This window comes from Procambarus clarkii, chromosome 22 (assembly GCF_040958095.1).
Source record: "Procambarus clarkii isolate CNS0578487 chromosome 22, FALCON_Pclarkii_2.0, whole genome shotgun sequence".
NCBI classification, from domain to species: domain Eukaryota; kingdom Metazoa; phylum Arthropoda; class Malacostraca; order Decapoda; family Cambaridae; genus Procambarus; species Procambarus clarkii.
The window spans coordinates 24,930,107-24,951,423 of NC_091171.1; the positions used below are offsets into that span (position 1 = coordinate 24,930,107).

A 21,317-nucleotide genomic window follows, 5' to 3' on the forward strand; every position below is an offset into this window, starting at 1 on the left:
ATATATATATATATATATATATATCACAGCGTTTGGTGGAGGCTGTGTAGTGCCCACATACTTAGATATCAGATCTAAATTAATCCTATTTTTGTATACAATTACACCGTAGCCTTAGAGAGCGCATGTATGTGATTGCTCTCCTATCACACCTGCACGCATGAAGTAATATTGTCCTGCCAGTGCTATGGGATATCAGCTGGGTAAAAAAAAAATACGGGCTCACCATAGCCCGTGCTGCTTGGAACTTTTTGTTCCAGGTAGCGAATCTTTAACAACCACCAGCTGGGCCTAGTTCAACGCTGTCAGCTAGCGGCTCAACCATGATTGATGTTAAGAGTTCCCAAGAGTCACGTTGCACTATCTTCACCATCTGCCTCCCATAATTCACCCACGGGCTCACCATACCCCGTGCTACTTAGAACTGCTTGTTCCAAGTAGCGAATCTTTAACAACAACAACAACCCATAATTCTCGCTCGCATTAAGTGCTCAGAAACCATCAGCGAGGCTTGTAAACGAGCCAGATAAAAGATCCAGGTGTGAGGGGAATAGTAATTAAGGTTACGACCTGCGCCGCCCGGCGGCCCGGGGGGGATGGTCGTCACCATCCTCCAGTGGTGTGAGATGTGCTGCCCATCTCCACCACTCACGGTACATGTGTCATCAGTGCTGTGCTCACTATCAGTACTACGCACACCACCAGTACTGTGTACACCAGTACTCTGCACTCAAGGAGGTACTCTGCAACTACAAGGAGGCCTGGTCGACGACCGGGCCGCGGGGACGCTAAGCCCCGGAATCACCTCAAGGTAACTCCACCAGTTCATCCCACCAATCATCGCTAGCATTTTCGCGTACTGGGCTTCCTCTCACTCACTCTCCCCACTATGAGAGTGAGAGCTAGTGAGTGAGAGTGAGTGAGAGCAAGCCAAGAACGCGAAAATGCTAACAATAACGTCACTGCCCACTACGGTCACCTGAGCTCCAATCGCCCTATCTCCTGACTTATCTTAGCATGCTTAGTGTATTGACCTCACTTGACCTCTACTCTACCTGACCTCCCGGTGTTACAAATCAGACGTTTCCTCATTACGGGTTACTCATGCCCGTGCCACCTCTTGGGCGGCTTAATCTTCATCAATCAATCAACGTCTCGTCATTCCACACTTGAGAATGAACCCCCCCCCCCCTACCCGTGTAGGTTCGAAACGTTATGTAAGTTATAACAAGCATAATACGTTATGAATACTTTTATTCTTTACCTCTTCCTATTGAACCAGTGTCACTCGAGCGCAGTGTCACTCAAGCGCAGTGTCACTCGAGCGCAGTGTCACTCAAGCGCAGTGTCACTCGAGCGCAGTGTCACTCAAGCGCAGTGTCACTCGAGCGCAGTGTCACTCAAGCGCAGTGTCACTCGAGCGCAGTGTCACTCAATCGCAGTGTCACTCAAGCGCAGTGTCACTCAAGCGCAGTGTCACTCGAGCGCAGTGTCACTCGAGCGCAGTGTCACTCAAGCGCAGTGTCACTCGAGCGCAGTGTCACTCAAGCGCTGTGTCACTCAAGCGCTGTGTCACTCAAGCGCAGTGTCACTCAAGCGCTGTGTCACTCAAGCGCTGTGTCACTCAAGCGCAGTGTCACTCGAGCGCAGAGTGTCACACCTGAGCTGGCCACATCAATTACACCTTTCAGAATATAGCAGGTAAGGTGAGAGGTGACGTCCTTACCAGCAGTAATGAGATAAGTAACTTGCTTGAGTCGGATGTGGTTACCCGCGTCCTTGGGTAAGGTGTGTTTGCGGGCGCTGGGTGCATGGAGGAAGTGGGTGTGTGGAGCCTTGGTGCATGGAGGAAGTGGGTGTGTGGAGCCTTGGTGCATGGAGGAAGTATGTGTGTGGAGCCTTGGTGCATGGAGGAAGTGGGTGTGTGGAGCCTTGGTGCATGGAGGAAGTATGTGTGTGAAGCCTTGGTGCATGGAGGAAGTGGGTGTGTGGAGCCTTGGTGCATGGAGGAAGTGGGTGTGTGGAGCCCTGGTGCATGGAGGAAGTGGGTGTGTGGAGCCTTGGTGCATGGAGGAAGTGGGTGTGTGAAGCCCTGGTGCATGGAGGAAGTGGGTGTGTGGAGCCTTGGTGCATGGAGGAAGTGGGTGTGTGGAGCCTTGGTGCATGGAGGAAGTGGGTGTGTGGAGCCTTGGTGCATGGAGGAAGTATGTGTGTGGAGCCTTGGTGCATGGAGGAAATGGGTGTGTGGAGCCCTGGTGCATGGAGGAAGTGGGTGTGTGGAGCCTTGATGCATGGAGGAAGTGGGTGTGTGGAGCCTTGGTGCATGGAGGAAGTATGTGTGTGGAGCCTTGGTGCATGGAGGAAGTGGGTGTGTGGAGCCTTGGTGCATGGAGGAAATGGGTGTGTGGGGCCCTGGTGCATGGAGGAAGTATGTGTGTGGAGCCTTGGTGCATGGAGGAAGTGGGTGTGTGGAGCCTTGATGCATGGAGGAAGTGGGTGTGTGAAGCCCTGGTGCATGGAGGAAGTGGGTGTGTGGAGCCTTGGTGCATGGAGGAAATGGGTGTGTGGAGCCCTGGTGCATGGAGGAAGTGGGTGTGTGGAGCCTTGGTGCATGGAGGAAGTGGGTGTGTGGGGCCCTGGTGCATGGAGGAAGTGGGTGTGTGGGGCCTTGGTGCATGGAGGAAGTGGGTGTGTGGGGCCCTGGTGCATGGAGGAAGTGGGTGTGTGGGGCCTTGGTGCATGGAGGAAGTGGGTGTGTGGGGCCTTGGTGCATGGAGGAAGTGGGTGTGTGGGGCCCTGGTGCATGGAGGAAGTGGGTGTGTGGAGCCTTGGTGCATGGAGGAAATGGGTGTGTGGGGCCCTGGTGCATGGAGGAAGTGGGTGTGTGGGGCCTTGGTGCATGGAGGAAGTGGGTGTGTGGAGCCTTGGTGCATGGAGGAAGTGGGTGTGTGGAGCCTTGGTGCATGGAGGAAGTGGGTGTGTGGAGCCTTGGTGCATGGAGGAAGTGGGTGTGTGGAGCCCTGGTGCATGGAGGAAGTGGGTGTGTGGACCCCTTGTGCATGGAGGAAATGGGTGTGTGTGGAGCCTTGTTTTATTTCAGAAGTGAAACAGGAAATATTGCCTCTTGGGTCCCTGTGTTTCTTGGCTCCTGGTGTGTGTTGCGTCCCGGTGAGCTGTGGCAAGCACTGAGAACAAATATGGAATTATCGTTTACTTTCATACTTTGCTCCATACAGATGACAATTGTAGTTGGTTGGTACGGAGAACAGGGTGGCTGGCTGGCTGGCTGGCTGGCTGGCTGGCTGGCTGGCTGGCTGGCTGGCTGGTTGGGTGGGTGGCTGGCTGGCAGGCTGGTTGGGTGGGTGGCTGGGTGGCTGGCTGGTTGGGTGGGTGGCTGGTTGGGTGGGTGGGTGGCTGGCTGGCTGGCTGGCTGGCTGGCTGGCTGGTTGGGTGGGTGGCTGGCTGGCTGGCTGGTTGGCTGGTTGGCTGGTTGGCTGGCTGGCTGGCTGGCTGGCTGGCTGGCTGGCTGGCAGACAGGTAGGCAAAATGTCATATAAATGCCATTTAGGTACTGATCCTTCTCACTGAAGTGCCATCTTCATGGAAGGCAGAGTGTCCAGGGCGAGGAGTGTCCAGGGCGAGGCGTGTCCAGGGCGAGGCGTGTCCTGGGCGAGGAGTGTCCCGGGCGAGGCGTGTCCTGGGCGAGGAGTGTCCTGGGCGAGGAGTGTCCTGGGCGAGGCGTGTCCTGGGCGAGGAGTGTCCTGGGCGAGGCGTGTCCTGGGCGAGGCGTGTCCTGGGCGAGGAGTGTCCTGGGCGAGGCGTGTCCTGGGCGAGGCGTGTCCTGGGCGAGGCGTGTCCTGGGCGAGGAGTGTCCTGGGCGAGGCGTGTCCTGGGCGAGGCGTGTCCTGGGCGAGGAGTGTCCTGGGCGAGGCGTGTCCCGGGCGAGGCGTGTCCCGGGCGAGGCGTGTCCTGGGCGAGGCGTGTCCTGGACAAGGAGTGTCCCGGGCGAGGCGTGTCCCGGGCGAAGCGTGTCCCGGGCGAGGCGTGTCCCGGGCGAGGCGTGTCCTGGGCGAGGCGTGTCCTGGGCGAGGCGTGTCCCGGGCGAGACGTGTCCTGGGCGAGGCGTGTCCCGGGCGAGGCGTGTCCTGGGCGAGGAGTGTCCTGGGCGAGGCGTGTCCCGGGCGAGGCGTGTCCCGGGCGAGGCGTGTCCTGGGCGAGGCGTGTCCTGGACAAGGAGTGTCCTGGGCGAGGAGTGTCCTGGGCGAGGAGTGTCCTGGGCGAGGCGTGTCCTGGGCGAGGAGTGTCCTGGGCGAGGCGTGTCCTGGACAAGGAGTTTCCTGGGCGAGGAGTGTCCTGGGCGAGGAGTGTCCTGGGCGAGGCGTGTCCTGGGCGAGGAGTGTCCTGGGCGAGGCGTGTCCTGGACAAGGAGTTTCCTGGGCGAGGAGTGTCCTGGGCGAGGCGTGTCCTGGGCGAGGAATGTCCTGGGTGAGGCGTGTCCTGGGCGAGGAGTGTCCTGGGCGAGGCGTGTCCTGGGCGAGGCGTGTCCTGGACAAGGAGTGCCCTGGACGAGGAGTGTCCTGGGCGAGGCGTGTCCTGGACGAGGCGTGTCCTGGACAAGGAGTTTCCTGGGCGAGGAGTGTCCTGGGCGAGGCGTGTCCTGGGCGAGGAATGTCCTGGGTGAGGCGTGTCCTGGGCGAGGAGTGTCCTGGGCGAGGCGTGTCCTGGGCGAGGAGTGTCCTGGGCGAGGCGTGTCCTGGGCGAGGAGTGTCCTGGGCGAGGCGTGTCCAGGGCGAGGCGTGTACTGGGCGAGGCGTGTCCTGGGTGAGGAATGTCATGGCTGAGGCGTGTCCTGGGCGAGGAGTGTTCTGGGCGAGGCGTGTCCAGGACGAGGCGTGTCCTGGGCGAGGAGTGTCCTGGGCGAGGCGTGTCCTGGGCGAGGCGTATCCTGGGCGAGGCGTATCCTGGGCGAGGCGTGTCCTGGGCGAGGCGTATCTTGGGCAAGGAGTGTCCCGGGTGAGGCGTGTCCTGGGCGAGGGCGTATCCTGGGCGAGGCGTGTCCCGGGCGAGGCTGGCGAGGCCCCACAACCACCCTCCGTGCCTCGCGCCGGCTCTCAAACTCACACCATTAACGGTGTGCAACAAAACACAGCCACTCGCGCCCATATAAGAAGAAGCGAGGAGGAAATGTCTTCGAAAAGTTTATGAGTGTCAATATTTGGCCGTCAAATAAGAGTGTCCAGACATTATTGTTATCCGCGGATATCCTCGTGTGGACCAAGGAGTCAAAACTGTGTTTGGGTGTTTGCTTCCTAAACACTCGACCCCCGGGGGCCACATGCACACATGCTGACTGGTGCGTACCACCGGGGGTATCCTCTATATACCCCAGGGTCACGCCAACGCCCTCTCCTGCTCCTGCTGCTGCTGTAGTTTATGGCTTCGTTATTATTGTGTGCACAACACTGTAGCTCTCGTAGTCTGTGTGTGGACACTTGCTGTTGTAGCCTGTGTGTGTGTGTGTGTGTGGACACTTGCTGTTGTAGTCTGTGTGTGTGTGTGTGTGTGTGTGTGTGTGTGTGTGTGTGTGTGTGTGTGTGTGTGTGTGTGTGTGTGTGTGTGTGTGTGTGTGTGTGTGTGGACACTTGCTGTTGTAGTCTGTGTGTGTGTGTGGACACTTGCTGTTGAAGTCTGTGTGTGTGTGTGTGTGTGTGTGTGTGTGTGTGTGTGTGGACACTTGCTGTTGTAGCCTGTGTGTGTGGACACTTGCTATGGTAGCCTGTGTGTGTGGACACTTGCTGTTGTAGCCTGTGTGTGTGGACACTTGCTATGGTAGCCTGTGTGTGTGTGTGGACACTTGCTGTTGTAGCCTGTGTGTGTGGACACTTGCTGTTGTAGCCTGTGTGTGTGGACACTTGCTATGGTAGCCTGTGTGTGTGGACACTTGCTGTTGTAGCCTGTGTGTGTGGACACTTGCTGTTGTAGCCTGTGTGTGTGGACACTTGCTATGGTAGCCTGTGTGTGTGGACACTTGCTGTTGTAGCCTGTATGTGTGGACACTTGCTGTTGTAGCCTGTGTGTGTGGACACTTGCTATGGTAGCCTGTGTGTGTGTGTGGACACTTGCTGTTGTAGCCTGTGTGTGGACACTTGCTGTTGTAGCCTGTGTGTGTGGACACTTGCTGTTGTAGCCTGTGTGTGGACACTTGCTATGGTAGCCTGTGTGTGTGTGTGGACACTTGCTGTTGTAGCCTGTGTGTGGACACTTGCTATGGTAGCCTGTGTGTGTGGACACTTGCTGTTGTAGCCTGTGTGTGGACACTTGCTATGGTAGCCTGTGTGTGTGGACACTTGCTGTTGTAGCCTGTATGTGTGGACACTTGCTGTTGTAGCCTGTGTGTGTGGACACTTGCTATGGTAGCCTGTGTGTGTGTGTGGACACTTGCTGTTGTAGCCTGTGTGTGGACACTTGCTGTTGTAGCCTGTGTGTGTGTGTGGACACTTGCTGTTGTAGCCTGTGTGTGGACACTTGCTATGGTAGCCTGTGTGTGTGGACACTTGCTGTTGTAGCCTGTGTGTGTGGACACTTGCTATGGTAGCCTGTGTGTGTGGACACTTGCTGTTGTAGCCTGTGTGTGGACACTTGCTGTTGTAGCCTGTGTGTGTGTGGACACTATACCAAGTCGATCGCGATACAAAACCTAATATGAAAATCATTTTGAGACAATGGAGTGACTCGGGTGAGCGTTCTGGTGAATCCCAGACACCAGAACGGGATTCACTGGGAGGTTCTGGAGACCCTAAACCGGGGCCCAGCGAAAGCCTAATATGTTTAAATAGATAAACCACTGACCATTTAGCAGCAGTTGGCGGCAGGTGTACAGGTGGGTTGTAACAAGAGAGCAGTACATAGTACAACATGAACATCAAAACAGCATGAACAAGCCACGTGGAGGATGAACAAACCACGGGCGAAAGTCAGGCGGCGGCAGACAATGTAAAAGTTACACCTCTGTACAAGTTAGCCAGAGTCAGGTCAACGGTCATCGAATCACGAAGAGGTCAGAGTTGATGCCGTCATGATAATCTTCAGGGATTAACCCCTAAACATCAAATGTAAAACCCTCATGTTCAGCTGGGGAGCAGATCATGCTACAGAGACAGTAGAGTGGGCGCAGCCCAGTAGGGAGGTGTATGTGTGGACTCGGGGAAGGAACATCATCTCCAGGAAAACTGTGGAACAACATACGAGTAAGTACGGCTCTCTTGTACTAAAGCACCTCATTCAGTACCCTTGGCCTCTAGTAGGGAATATAGTTAGGGAGTGTCTTATTTAATTATTTCAAATAAAGTCATCTATTAAGTGTTATAAAATGTGTATTAATGGTTCCTTGTCTTAGTGATATTGGGCCTACTGTCCCCTTTGCCCCAGTGACCTAGTGTTCTTAATTATCCAGTACTCCTCCCCCCCGTTCATCTTCCGTGTTGAGGTGTTAGTATTGGGTGTGTCCCGCCTTATTCTTGTGTACACTATAGTTCCCAAATGGTCAGGATTATTCGAGTGTCAGGCCAGGGTCCTTGTACCGTTCAATTGTCCCCTACACCTGTCCTGGTAGGTTATTCCATCTGCAAGACCTACGACTCTCACTCCGGTCCCCTGTCCGGTAACTCAGGGTGGTGGCAGCGTCACTCGGTAACTCATACGATAGGCTGTGACTACGATTATCTCTATCTTTCTCTCTCACTCTCCCTCGCCCTCACTCGCTCTCGTTCTCCCTCCCTTGCTCTCGTTCTCGCTCTGCCTCACTCTTCCTCTCTCTCCCTCGCTCCCTCTCTCTCTCCTCGTTTTACTGGTTTACGTCTTCGTATGACGGCCCGAGTGTTAACATCTTACATGATCGATAGCATCTGTTATTACCATAGAAAGAGCGGAGATTGCACGGTTAGCTCAGTGGTAGTAGCGGGGTGCGCGGTCGAGAGATATACAAGGCGGGTTATTACAGGGTGCTGGCGGGTGTAGGTGGGTGTAGGAGGGTGCCGGTGGGTGCGTCATGACATGTGGGTGTAGTAGAGAGTGTGGGTGTAGTACGGGGTTAGCACTATATAGTCCTGCACCTGGCTAACAGATGAACACTACAAATACCTGTTACTAATTTATGGTCAAGTCTTAAACTGTTCTGCAATTTGTCATAACTATTAATTTTTTTAATGTAACGCATATTAAAACCAAAACAAAAAGATGAACTGAACTAAACCTTAAACTAAATCAGAATATTTACATCCACGTAACCTAACACGGAAATAACCAACTGAGGGGAAAAAAATATCATTGATTGCCCTCCCTCATTATATCTATTTGCCAAACAATTTCCCTTGATGGCAATTTAAGTCGACATTGTTATCCTGATAATCTGTTACCATTAAACTTAACCTTGGGGTCGTTACGAGCCAATTATAACTGATCCAGTGCACCGTTCCCCAAACCACAAAGCAATCCTTCTTGCCCGCCCTGGGGACCTTGACAACGTCTCAAGCTCACTTTTCCCCCCTTCACCACCATTATTATTAACCTTATTATTCAGAATATTGGACCTTGTGGTTTCAACTTTGCAAATGCCGCTTCTGGACGCGTTAGATTTAGTTTTAGACCAATTTCTAAATAGTCAGCGAAGATATAGAGCTTCAACTGTAACGTGGACAGAGCCTAATACCACAGCAACGTGACTTGGCTGGCCGAATAGAAAACGGAACATCACACGACTTTTCGCGAGGCGTAATGCTGTTTAGTACGTCAGTTTTTGGCCTTAATGGGATTTATACGTCAGAAAGCGTTGTACTTTTGAAGAGGACGACTTGAGCTTTGGTCTAGATATCTGCCCTGTGCCGTGAGGCTCTTGTTGTACCTTGTGTTGAGCTGCCGCGACGCTGTCACATGAGAGTCGCGCTTGCTAGGGAGCGCTCTGTCGTCCTCACAGAGAACGGGTTAGTTTGTCGTTGTCGTTACAGAGGAGAGTTCTGTTTGTTGTCGTCGCAGGGTTCATTTTGTCGTCGTCACAGAGAATTCAACATATGCTCACAGAGATCAATTCAACATGTGCTCATAGAGGAGAATTCATCAAATACTCACACTGGAAAGTTCAATTTTTCGTTGTCATAAAAGGTTCAGCTCCCATACTTAAGACAGGATTCAGTGTCCCGTTCTCATATAAGGAAGGTTCAGTGTACCGTATCTATTTAGACGGCATCAATTTATCTTGTTTACGAACTGTTCAAGAGATCTTAATCACAGGTAAGTGTTCAATTTGTAAACTTTATCCAATTGAAAGGCGGCAGCTGAGGAAGTCTTGATCAACACATAATTACTCACTTCCGTGCTACATAACCACCCGTCCACGGTAATTTTACACACACACACACACACACACACACACACACACACACACACACACACACACACACTGACACACACACACACACACACACACACACACACACACACACACACACACACACACACACACACACACACACACACAGACACACACACACACACACACACACACACACACACACACACACACACACACACACATACACACGCGCGCACACACACACACACACACATACACACAGGGTCTCGTAGCCTGGTGGATAGCGCGCAGGACTCATAATTCTGTGGCGCGGGTTCGATTCTCGCACGAGGCAGAAACAAATGGGCAAAGTTTCTTTCACCCTGAATGCCCCTGTTACCTAGCAATAAATAGGTACCTGGGAGTTAGTCAGCTGTTACGGGCTGCATCCTGGGGGGGTGTGTGTGTGTGGTGTGGGGAAAAAAAGTAGTTAGTAAACAGTTGATTGACAGTTGAGAGGCAGGTCGAAAGAGCAAAGCTCAACCCCCGCAAACATAACTAGGTGAATACACACACACACACATACACCACATTCAAGATTCTCAAGGGAATTGATAGGGTAGATAAAGACAGTCTATTTAACACAAGGGGCACATGCACTAGGGGACACAGGTGGAAACTGAGTGCCCAAATGAGCCACAGAGATATTAGAAAGAACTTTTTTAGTGTCAGAGTGGTTGACAAATGGAATGCATTAGTGTGTGTGTGTTTGTGTGTGTGCGTACTCACCTAGTTGTGTTTGCGGGGGTTGAGCTCTGGCTCTTTGGTTCCGCCTCTCAACCGTCAATCAACAGGTGTACAGATTCCTGAGCCTATTGGGCTCTATCATATCTACACTTGAAACTGTGTATGGAGTCAGCCTCCACCACATCACTTCCTAATGCATTCCATTTGTCAACCACTCTGACAACCTAGTGCGTGTGCCCCTTGTGTTAAATAGACTGTCTTTATCTACCCTATCAATTCCCTTGAGAATCTTGAATGTGGTGATCATGTCCCCCCTAACTCTTCTGTCTTCCAGCGAAGTGAGGTATAATTCCCGTAGTCTCTCCTCGTAGCTCATAGCTCTCAGCTCGGGTACTAGTCTGGTGGCAAACCTTTGAATCTTTTCCAGTTTAGTCTTATCCTTGACTAGATATGGACTCCATGCTGGGGCTGCATACTCCAGGATTGGCCTAACATATGTGGTATACAAAGTTCTGAATGATTCCTTACACAAGTTTCTGAATGCCGTTCTTATGTTGGCCAACCTGGCATATGCCGCTGATGTTATCCTCTTGATATGTGCTGCAGGAGACAGGTCTGGCGTGATATCAACCCCCAAGTCTTTTTCTTTCTCTGACTCTTGAAGTATTTCATCTCCCAGATGATACCTTGTATCTGGCCTCCTGCTCCCTACACCTATCTTCATTACATTTGTGGTGCCCAGCGGCCACCACCGGACCTCCAGTGTACCACCACTGTACCGGTGTACCGGCTGAGGGTACCCGCGGTCCAAGGCTACGCACCAACTACAGCAGGGGTACTAAATGTGGCCCGAGACCTTCCAGACCACAAGCGCGTACACCTGCTATAATTGTGAATGGTGTGCGCCAGCCAGCCAGTCACGCTTTCTGGCACCATACCGTGACCTGAGCGGCTGTGTTACGCTGTGTTACAACGCGTCACGCACAGCCACTCCTGACTGTTCACTCTCACCCCCACACCTGCACGCCCTCATAACACAGTAACGCACAACACAATACCTTTCATATGTATTTTATTACTCTCGTTAGCAGTAATAGTGACAATGAAAGACTCTTACACACACCAGGCTGGCCCAAGCCCACGACTGGCCACCACCACTCACCCTCACTCACCCTCACTCACCCTCACTCACCCTCACTCACCCTCGGCCTCTTATCTCCCTCCTCAATACACGTAACTGGAGTAAAAAAAAATAAAATAAAAAAAATAAAGTGCCCCGCGTCCCGCCCTGCCCGGGACTCGACCCAGGGCCCATCGGTTGAGAACGGACTGCACTACTCACCTGCATTTTGTAAACTGAATTAACAACTTATAATGAAAACCAGCATTTTAAGTGTTAGTTTATCATGCCTGTGTAGGTGTGTGGGTATACTTATAGTGTGACAGGTTTGTGGCACTACACACACTAGTATGAGTGACTGCACCACTAAAGAGTGTCACTACACACTAGTATGAGTGACTGCACCACTAAAGAGTGTCACTACACACTAGTATGAGTGACTGCACCACTAAAGAGTGTCACTACACACTAGTATGAGTGACTGCACCACTAAAGAGTGTCACTACACACACTAGTATGAGTGACTGCACCACTAAAGAGTGTCACTACACACACTAGTATGAGTGACTGCACCACTAAAGTGTGTTACAACACACTAGTATGAGTGACTGCACCACTAAAGAGTGTCACTACCCACTAGTATGAGTGACTGCACCACTAAAGAGTGTCACTACACACACACTAGTATGAGTGACTGCACCACTAAAGAGTGTCACTACACACTAGTATGAGTGACTGCATCACTAAAGAGTATCACTACACACTAGTATGAGTGACTGCATCACTAAAGAGTGTCACTACACACACTAGTATGAGTGACTGCACCACTAAAGAGTGTCACTACACACTAGTATGAGTGACTGCATCACTAAAGAGTGTCACTACACACACTAGTATGAGTGACTGCACCACTAAAGAGTGTCACTACACACTAGTATGAGTGACTGCATCACTAAAGAGTGTCACTACACACTAGTATGAGTGACTGCACCACTAAAGAGTGTCACTACACACACTAGTATGAGTGACTGCACCACTAAAGAGTGTCACTACACACACTAGTATGAGTGACTGCACCACTAAAGAGTGTCACTACACACACTAGTATGAGTGACTGCACCACTAAAGAGTGTCACTACACACTAGTATGAGTTACTGCACCACTAAAGAGTGTCACTACACACTAGTATGAGTGACTGCACCCCTAAAGAGTGTCACTACACACTAGTATGAGTGACTGCACCACTAAAGAGTGTCACTACACACTAGTATGAGTGACTGCACCACTAAAGAGTGTCACTACACACTAGTATGAGTGACTGCACCACTAAAGAGTGTCACTACACACTAGTATGAGTAACTGCACCACTAAAGAGTGTCACTACACACACTAGTATGAGTGACTGCACCACTAAAGAGTGTCACTACACACACTAGTATGAGTGACTGCACCACTAAAGAGTGTCACTACACACTAGTATGAGTGACTGCACCACTAAAGAGTGTCACTACACACACTAGTATGAGTGACTGCACCACTAAAGAGTGTCACTACACACACTAGTATGAGTGACTGCACCACTAAAGAGTGTCACTACACACTAGTATGAGTGACTGCACCACTAAAGAGTGTCACTACACACTAGTATGAGTGACTGCACCACTAAAGAGTGTCACTACGCCACAATATCATGTCTAGTCAGACAAATATGAGATATTCAGAATGAGAACAAGAAGAATGACAGAATGAACAACTCAGCGGGTTTTCTTCCTATTGGGGAGTGTTGTGCAAGCTGCTATGGCGGTATATCGCCCCTCGGGGCAAAATTTAAAAAAAAAACAAGGAGTCATGGATGGAAGGTATACATATATGGATGGAAGGTATACATATGAGGGAGACCCTTAGCCATCTCCAAAACACCAACACCAGTGTCCCAACAAAGGTCACGAAGGTTAGACGTGTGAATAAGTTTGGGTGGATGTAAACAGGACTAAACTCACTCATATCTGAACTTCCTGCAGTTGTGTGTATGTTCTCACTCCGGCCAATAACTCGTCAAGTAATAAACTCAGACTGGCACAAGCACATAAACAAGTCTAACCTGCACAAGATAATCATCAGAACACCTCTTAAGTACATCACAGGAATACGAGTTGACAGTACTTAAGGGCAATGTTATACGGACAGAAAATAGATGTTCAACGTATAGCCCATGGCCGAGTCGGCGACCCAGCACCACACGTCCCGCAAGATCACGTCCATGAACTAGCTCTCTCCTCGCACGTCAGCCTTACACGGTGAAGGCGACCCAGCACCACACGTCCCGCAAGATCACGTCCATGAACTAGCTCTCTCCTCGCACGTCAGCCTTACACGGTGAAGGCGACCCAGCACCACACGTCCCGCAAGATCACGTCCATGAACTAGCTCTCTCCTCGCACGCCAGCTCTACACGGTGAAGGCGACCCAGCACCACACGTCCCGCAAGATCACGTCCATGAACTAGCTCTCTCCTCGCACGTCAGCCTTACACGGTGAAGGCGACCCAGCACCACACGTCCCGCAAGATCACGTCCATGAACTAGCTCTCTCCTCGCACGTCAGCTCTGCACGGTGAAGGTAACCAACATTCCTCACAAACACAACCAACTCTACCACTGTCAAATTCCTTGGCCAGATACACAAGTGAAGTGAACACACACATATGTTCGGGTGGGTGGTGGCTGAGTGGACAGCGCTCTACACTCGTGGACCTAGGGACCGGGGTTCGATCCCCCGGCACCGCCGAAAAAAACAAATGGGTAGAGTTTTCTTCACCCTGATGCACCTGTTACCTAGCAGTAAATAGGTACCTGAGTTAGCCAGCTGCTACGGGCTGCTTCCTGGTGTGTGTACTCACCTATTTGTGTCTGCAGGATCGAGCATTGACTCTTGGATCCCGCCTTTCGAGCATCGGATGTTTACAGCAATGACTCCGGTCCTATTTCCCTATCATACCTAGTTTTAAAATGATGAATATAATTTGCTTCCACAACCTGTTCCTTAAGTGCATTCCATTTTTCCACTACTCTCACGCTAAAAGAAAACTTCCTAACATCTCTGTGACTCATCTGAGTTTCCAGCTTCCACCCATGTCCCCTCGTTCTGTTACTTTTCCGTGTGAACATTTCGTCTATGTCCACTCTGTCAATCCCCCTGAGTATTTTATAAGTTCCTATCATATCCTCCCCCTCTCCCTTCTTCTTTCTAGTGTCGTAAGGCACAGTTCCCTCAGGCGCTTCTTCATACCCCATCCCTCGTAACTCTGGGACGAGTCTCGTTGCAAACTTCTGAACCTTTTCCAGTTTCCTTATGTGCTTCTTCAGATGTGGACTCCATGATAAGGCGGCATACTCTAAGACTGGCCTCACGTAGGCAGTGTAAAGCGCCCTAAATGCCTCCTTACTTAGGTTTCTGCATGATGTTCTAATGTTCTAACTTTTGCCAGTGTAGAGTACGCTGCTGTCGTGTGTGTGTGTGTGTGTGGGGAGGGGGGGGGGAACATTAGTTAGTAGTTAGTAACAGCTGATTGATTGACAGTTGAGAGGCGGGCCAAAAGAGCAGAGCTCAACTCCCGCAAGCACAACTAGGTGAATACAACTAGGTGAACACACACACACACACACACTCTCTCACACACACACACACACACACACACACACACACACACACACACACACACACACACACACACACACACACACACACACACACACACACACACAAACACACACACACGCACACACACACACACACACACACACACACACACACACACACACACACACACACACACACACACACACACACACACACACAAACACACACACACGCACAAACACACACACACACACAAACAACAGTCACACACCATAATGGAGGAGCCACAAACCCCATCAGACGACCCAAATTCTAACATTCCAATTTTCCTTCTCGCAGTCCTGAACCCGTCACCCCCCCCCCCCCCCCCTCCTCCCGGCCATCAGAATCCAAACCTTTTACTTAAAAAAAGGGATCCCATAATGCAGGAAAGCCCAGAGAGCTGTAGAAAACCACTCCTCTACTGTAAGACTAATGAAGCGCATGCTACACTATATAACAGAAATATAAAAGGGGGTCTCAGAGCTAGAGCTCAACTCTGCAAGCGCAAATATTTATATACAACTCGATAAGTATTCAGACAGGACAGACAGACGGACTGACACACTGCAGGAAACCGAATCCAAATGAAGGTGTCCGGTCGTCAGGACATTGTCTGACCACCAAACCGCAACAAAACTGGCGCTGTCCAACTGCCACCACATGTCGTTGACACCGGTCACCAGTGTCGAGCAGCGAGAGCCAGACTCCGGCCACCAGTGTCGAGCAGCGAGAGCCAGACTCCGGCCACCAGTGTCGAGCAGCGAGAGCCAGACTCCGGTCACCAGTGTCGAGCAGCGAGAGCCAGACTCCGGCCACCAGTGTCGAGCAGCGAGAGCCAGACTCCGGCCACCAGTGTCGAGCAGCGAGAGCCAGACTCCGGCCACCAGTGTCGTCGCAGCGAGAGCCAGACTCCGGCCACCAGTGTCGAGCAGCGAGAGCCAGACTCCGGCCACCAGTGTCGAGCAGCGAGAGCCAGACTCCGGCCACCAGTGTCGAGCAGCGAGAGCCAGACTCCGGCCACCAGTGTCGAGCAGCGAGAGCCAGACTCCGGCCACCAGTGTCGAGCAGCGAGAGTCAGACTCCGGCCACCAGTGTCGAGCAGCGAGAGCCAGACTCCGGCCACCAGTGTCGAGCAGCGAGAGCCAGACTCCGGCCACCAGTGTCGCGCAGCGAGAGCCAGACTCCGGCCACCAGTGTAGAGCAGCGAGAGCCAGACTCCGGCCACCAGTGTCGAGCAGCGAGAGCCAGACTCTTGGGTCGAGGAGATAGATACACATGACCAGGGGACACACGGAACAGGGACATAGACAGGGACGAGGAACAGAAGGATGAGGCACAGAGGGGATATATTATGCCAGCACGACCCGACGACCGCCAGCCAGTCCCTCCCTCCATGGCTCGCCCTTCCGGTCAACCCCCACAAACCCTCACCACCCTCTCTCACCACCCCTCCATAACCCCCTCCCCCCTCCCTCTCTCTCCTTCCTCTCTCTCAACCTCCAGGCATCTGTGCTTCCTGCGGACAAGAGGAAGTGGGAGAGGATCCAGGAAGGATACAAGAGAAAAAGAGGCAAAGGATGGAGGGAGGATGTACAGATAATAAACAGTGCAGGTTTGGGTTGGTGTAGGTGGGAGTGTTGGTGTAGGTGGGAGGGTTGGTGTAGGTGGGAGGGTTGGTGTAGGTGGGAGGGTTGGTGTAGGTGGGAGGGTTGGTGTAGGTGGGACTGTTGGTGTAGGGGGGAGTGTTGGTGTAGGTGGGAGGGTTGGTGTAGGTGGGAGGGTTGGTGTAGGTGGGAGTGTTGGTGTAGGTGGGAGGGTTGGTGTAGGTGGGAGTGTTAGTGTAGGTGGGAGGGTTGGTGTTGGTGGGAGGGTTGGTGTAGGTGGGAGGGTTGGTGTAGGTGGGAGTGTTGGTGTAGGTGGGAGGGTTGGTGTAGGTGGGAGTGTTGGTGTAGGTGGGAGGGTTGGTGTTGGTGGGAGGGTTGGTGTAGGTGGGAGGGTTGGTGTAGGTGGGAGGGTTGGTGTTGGTGGGAGGGTTGGTGTAGGTGGGAGGGTTGGTGTTGGTGGGAGGGTTGGTGTAGGTGGGAGTGTTGGTGTAGGTGGGAGGGTTGGTGTAGGTGGGAGGGTTGGTGTAGGTGGGAGGGTTGGTGTTGGTGGGAGGGTTGGTGTAGGTGGGAGGGTTGGTGTAGGTGGGAGGGTTGGTGTAGGTGGGAGTGTTGGTGTAGGTGGGAGGGTTGGTGTTGGTGGGAGGGTTGGTGTTGGTGGGAGGGTTGGTGTTGGTGGGAGGGTTGGTGTTGGTGGGAGGGTTGGTGTAGGTGGGAGGGTTGGTGTTGGTGGGAGGGTTGGTGTTGGTGGGAGGGTTGGTGTTGGTGGGAGGGTTGGTGTAGGTGGGAGGGTTGGTGTAGGTGGGAGGGTTGGTGTTGGTGGGAGGGTTGGTGTTGGTGGGAGGGTTGGTGTTGGTGGGAGTGTTGGTGTAGGTGGGAGGGTTGGCGTAGGTGGGAGGGTTGGTGTTGGTGGGAGGGTTGGTGTAGGTGGGAGGGTTGGTGTAGGTGGGAGGGTTGGTGTTGGTGGGAGGGTTGGTGTAGGTGGGAGGGTTGGTGTAGGTGGGAGGGTTGGTGTTGGTGGGAGGGTTGGTGTAGGTGAGAGGGTTGGTGTAGGTGGGAGGGTTGGTGTTGGTGGGAGGGTTGGTGTAGGTGGGAGGGTTGGTGTAGGTGGGAGGGTTGGTGTTGGTGGGAGGGTTGATGTAGGTGGGAGGGTTGGTGTAGGTGGGACTGTTGGTGTAGGTGGGAGGGTTGGTGTAGGTGGGACTGTTGGTGTAGGTGGGAGGGTTGGTGTTGGTGGGAGGGTTGGTGTAGGTGGGAGGGTTGGTGTAGGTGGGAGGGTTGGTGTTGGTGGGAGGGTTGGTGTAGGTGGGAGGGTTGGTGTAGGTGGGAGGGTTGGTGTAGGTGGGAGGGTTGGTGTTGGTGGGAGGGTTGGTGTAGGTGGGAGGGTTGGTGTAGGTGGGAGGGTTGGTGTTGGTGGGAGGGTTGGTGTAGGTGGGAGGGTTGGTGTAGGTGGGAGGGTTGGTGTTGGTGGGAGGGTTGGTGTAGGTGGGAGGGTTGGTGTAGGTGGGAGGGTTGGTGTTGGTGGGAGGGTTGGTGTAGGTGGGAGGGTTGGTGTAGGTGGGAGGGTTGGTGTTGGTGGGAGGGTTGGTGTAGGTGGGAGGGTTGGTGTTGGTGGGAGGGTTGGTGTAGGTGGGAGGGTTGGTGTAGGTGGGACTGTTGGTGTAGGTGGGAGGGTTGGTGTAGGTGGGACTGTTGGTGTAGGTGGGAGGGTTGGTGTAGGTGGGAGGGTTGGTGTAGGTGGGAGGGTTGGTGTAGGTGGGAGGGTTGGTGTAGGTGGGAGGGTTGGTGTAGGTGGGAGGGTTGGTGTAGGTGGGAGGGTTGGTGGTGTAGGTAGGAGTGTTGGTGTAGGTGGGAGGGTTGGTGGTGTAGGTGGGAGTGTTGGTGTAGGTGGGAGTGTTGGTGTAGGGGGGAGTGTTGGTGTTGGTGGGATGGTTGGTGTAGGTGGGAGTGTTGGTGTAGGTGGGAGAGTTGGTGTAGGTGGGAGGGTTGGTGTAGGTGGGAGGGTTGGTGGTGTTGGTGGGAGTGTTGGTGTAGGTGGGAGGGTTGGTGGTGTAGGTGGGAGTGTTGGTGTTGGTGGGAGTGTTGGTGTAGGTGGGAGTGTTGGTGTTGGTGGGAGTGTTGGTGTTGGTGGGAGTGTTGGTGTTGGTGGGAGTGTTGGTGTTGGTGGGAGTGTTGGTGTTGGTGGGAGTGTTGGTGTTGATGGGAGTGTTAGTGTTGGTGGGAGTGTTGGTGTTGGTGGGAGTGTTGGTGTTGGTGGGAGTGTTGGTGTAGGTGGGAGTGTTGGTGTTGGTGGGAGTGTTGGTGTTGATGGGAGTGTTGGTGTTGGTGGGAGTGTTGGTGTTGGTGGGAGTGTTGGTGTAGGTGGGAGTGTTGGTGAAGGTGGGAGGGTTGGTGTAGGTGGGAGGGTTGGTGTAGGTGGGAGGGTTGGTGTAGGTGGGAGGGTTGGTGTTGGTGGGAGGGTTGGTGTAGGTGGGAGGGTTGGTGTAGGTGGGAGGGTTGGTGTTGGTGGGAGGGTTGGTGTAGGTGAGAGGGTTGGTGTAGGTGGGAGGGTTGGTGTTGGTGGGAGGGTTGGTGTAGGTGGGAGGGTTGGTGTAGGTGGGAGGGTTGGTGTTGGTGGGAGGGTTGATGTAGGTGGGAGGGTTGGTGTAGGTGGGACTGTTGGTGTAGGTGGGAGGGTTGGTGTAGGTGGGACTGTTGGTGTAGGTGGGAGGGTTGGTGTTGGTGGGAGGGTTGGTGTAGGTGGGAGGGTTGGTGTAGGTGGGAGGGTTGGTGTTGGTGGGAGGGTTGGTGTAGGTGGGAGGGTTGGTGTAGGTGGGAGGGTTGGTGTAGGTGGGAGGGTTGGTGTTGGTGGGAGGGTTGGTGTAGGTGGGAGGGTTGGTGTAGGTGGGAGGGTTGGTGTTGGTGGGAGGGTTGGTGTAGGTGGGAGGGTTGGTGTAGGTGGGAGGGTTGGTGTTGGTGGGAGGGTTGGTGTAGGTGGGAGGGTTGGTGTAGGTGGGAGGGTTGGTGTTGGTGGGAGGGTTGGTGTAGGTGGGAGGGTTGGTGTAGGTGGGAGGGTTGGTGTTGGTGGGAGGGTTGGTGTAGGTGGGAGGGTTGGTGTTGGTGGGAGGGTTGGTGTAGGTGGGAGGGTTGGTGTAGGTGGGACTGTTGGTGTAGGTGGGAGGGTTGGTGTAGGTGGGACTGTTGGTGTAGGTGGGAGGGTTGGTGTAGGTGGGAGGGTTGGTGTAGGTGGGAGGGTTGGTGTAGGTGGGAGGGTTGGTGTAGGTGGGAGGGTTGGTGTAGGTGGGAGGGTTGGTGTAGGTGGGAGGGTTGGTGGTGTAGGTAGGAGTGTTGGTGTAGGTGGGAGGGTTGGTGGTGTAGGTGGGAGTGTTGGTGTAGGTGGGAGTGTTGGTGTAGGGGGGAGTGTTGGTGTTGGTGGGATGGTTGGTGTAGGTGGGAGTGTTGGTGTAGGTGGGAGAGTTGGTGTAGGTGGGAGGGTTGGTGTAGGTGGGAGGGTTGGTGGTGTTGGTGGGAGTGTTGGTGTAGGTGGGAGGGTTGGTGGTGTAGGTGGGAGTGTTGGTGTTGGTGGGAGTGTTGGTGTAGGTGGGAGTGTTGGTGTTGGTGGGAGTGTTGGTGTTGGTGGGAGTGTTGGTGTTGGTGGGAGTGTTAGTGTTGGTGGGAGTGTTGGTGTTGGTGGGAGTGTTGGTGTTGATGGGAGTGTTAGTGTTGGTGGGAGTGTTGGTGTTGGTGGGAGTGTTGGTGTTGGTGGGAGTGTTGGTGTAGGTGGGAGTGTTGGTGTTGGTGGGAGTGTTGGTGTTGATGGGAGTGTTGGTGTTGGTGGGAGTGTTGGTGTTGGTGGGAGTGTTGGTGTAGGTGGGAGTGTTGGTGAAGGTGGGAGGGTTGGTGTAGGTGGGAGGGTTGGTGTAGGTGGGAGTGTTGGTGTAGGTGGGAGTGTTGGTGTAGGTGGGAGTGTTAGTGAAGGTGGGAGGGTTGGTGTAGGTGGGAGTGTTGGTGTAGGTGGGAGTGTTGGTGTAGGTGGGAGTGTTGGTGAAGGTGGGAGGGTTGGTGTGGGTGGGAGGGTTGGTGTGGGTGGGAGTGTTGGTTTTGGTGGGAGTGTTGGTGTAGGTGGGAGGGTTGGTGGTGTAGGTGGGAGTGTTGGTGTTGGTGGGAGTGTTGGTGTAGGTGGGAGTGTTGGTGTTGGTGGGAGTGTTGGTGTTGGTGGGAGTGTTGGTGTTGGTGGGAGTGTTGGTGTTGGTGGGAGTGTTGGTGTTGGTGGGAGTGTTGGTGTTGATGGGAGTGTTGGTGGTGTGGGTGGGAGGGTTGGTGTAGGTGGGAATGTTGGTGTAGGTGGGAGGGTTGGTGTAGGTGGCAGGGTTAGTGTGGGTGGGAGTGTTGGTGAAGGTGGGAGGGTTGGTGTAGGTGGGAGGGTTGGTGTAGGTAGGAGTGTGGCTGGGAGGGTTGGTGTAGGTGGGAGTGTTGGTGTGGGTGGGAGTGTTGGTGAAGGTGGGAGGGTTGGTGTAGGTGGGAGTATTGATGTAGGTGAGAGGGTTGGTGTTGGTGGGAGTGTTGGTGTAGGTGGGAGGGTTGGTGTGGGTGGGAGTGTTGGTGAAGGTGGGAGGGTTGGTGTAGGTGGGAGTATTGATGTAGGTGGGAGGGTTGGTGTTGGTGGGAGTGTTGGTGTAGGTGGGAGGGTTGGTGTAGGTGGGAGGGTTGGTGTGGGTGGGAGTGTTGGTGTAGGTAGGAGTGTGGCTGGGAGGGTTGGTGTAGGTGGGAGTGTTGGTGTGGGTGGGAGTGTTGGTGTAGGTGGGACTGTTGGTGTTGGTGGGAGTGTTGGTGTAGGTGGGA

General features: G+C 53.5%; 1 protein-coding gene across 1 annotated transcript; it reads right to left on the reverse strand.

Annotated features, from left to right (window-relative positions):
• Window positions 1-3,564: 3,564 nt before the first annotated feature.
• Window positions 3,565-5,163, reverse strand: LOC123760843 (uncharacterized). The gene has a single exon (XM_045746625.2). The coding sequence runs from the start codon at window positions 5,161-5,163 to the stop codon at window positions 3,565-3,567; it is 1,599 nt and encodes a 532-aa protein (XP_045602581.2).
• Window positions 5,164-21,317: the final 16,154 nt, after the last annotated feature.

What these genes read in the sequence shown, in the direction of transcription:
- LOC123760843 (XM_045746625.2), bottom strand. Translation starts at nt 5,163, where the DNA reads ATGGGCGCGAGTGGCTGTGTTTTGTTGCACACCGTTAATGGTGTGAGT.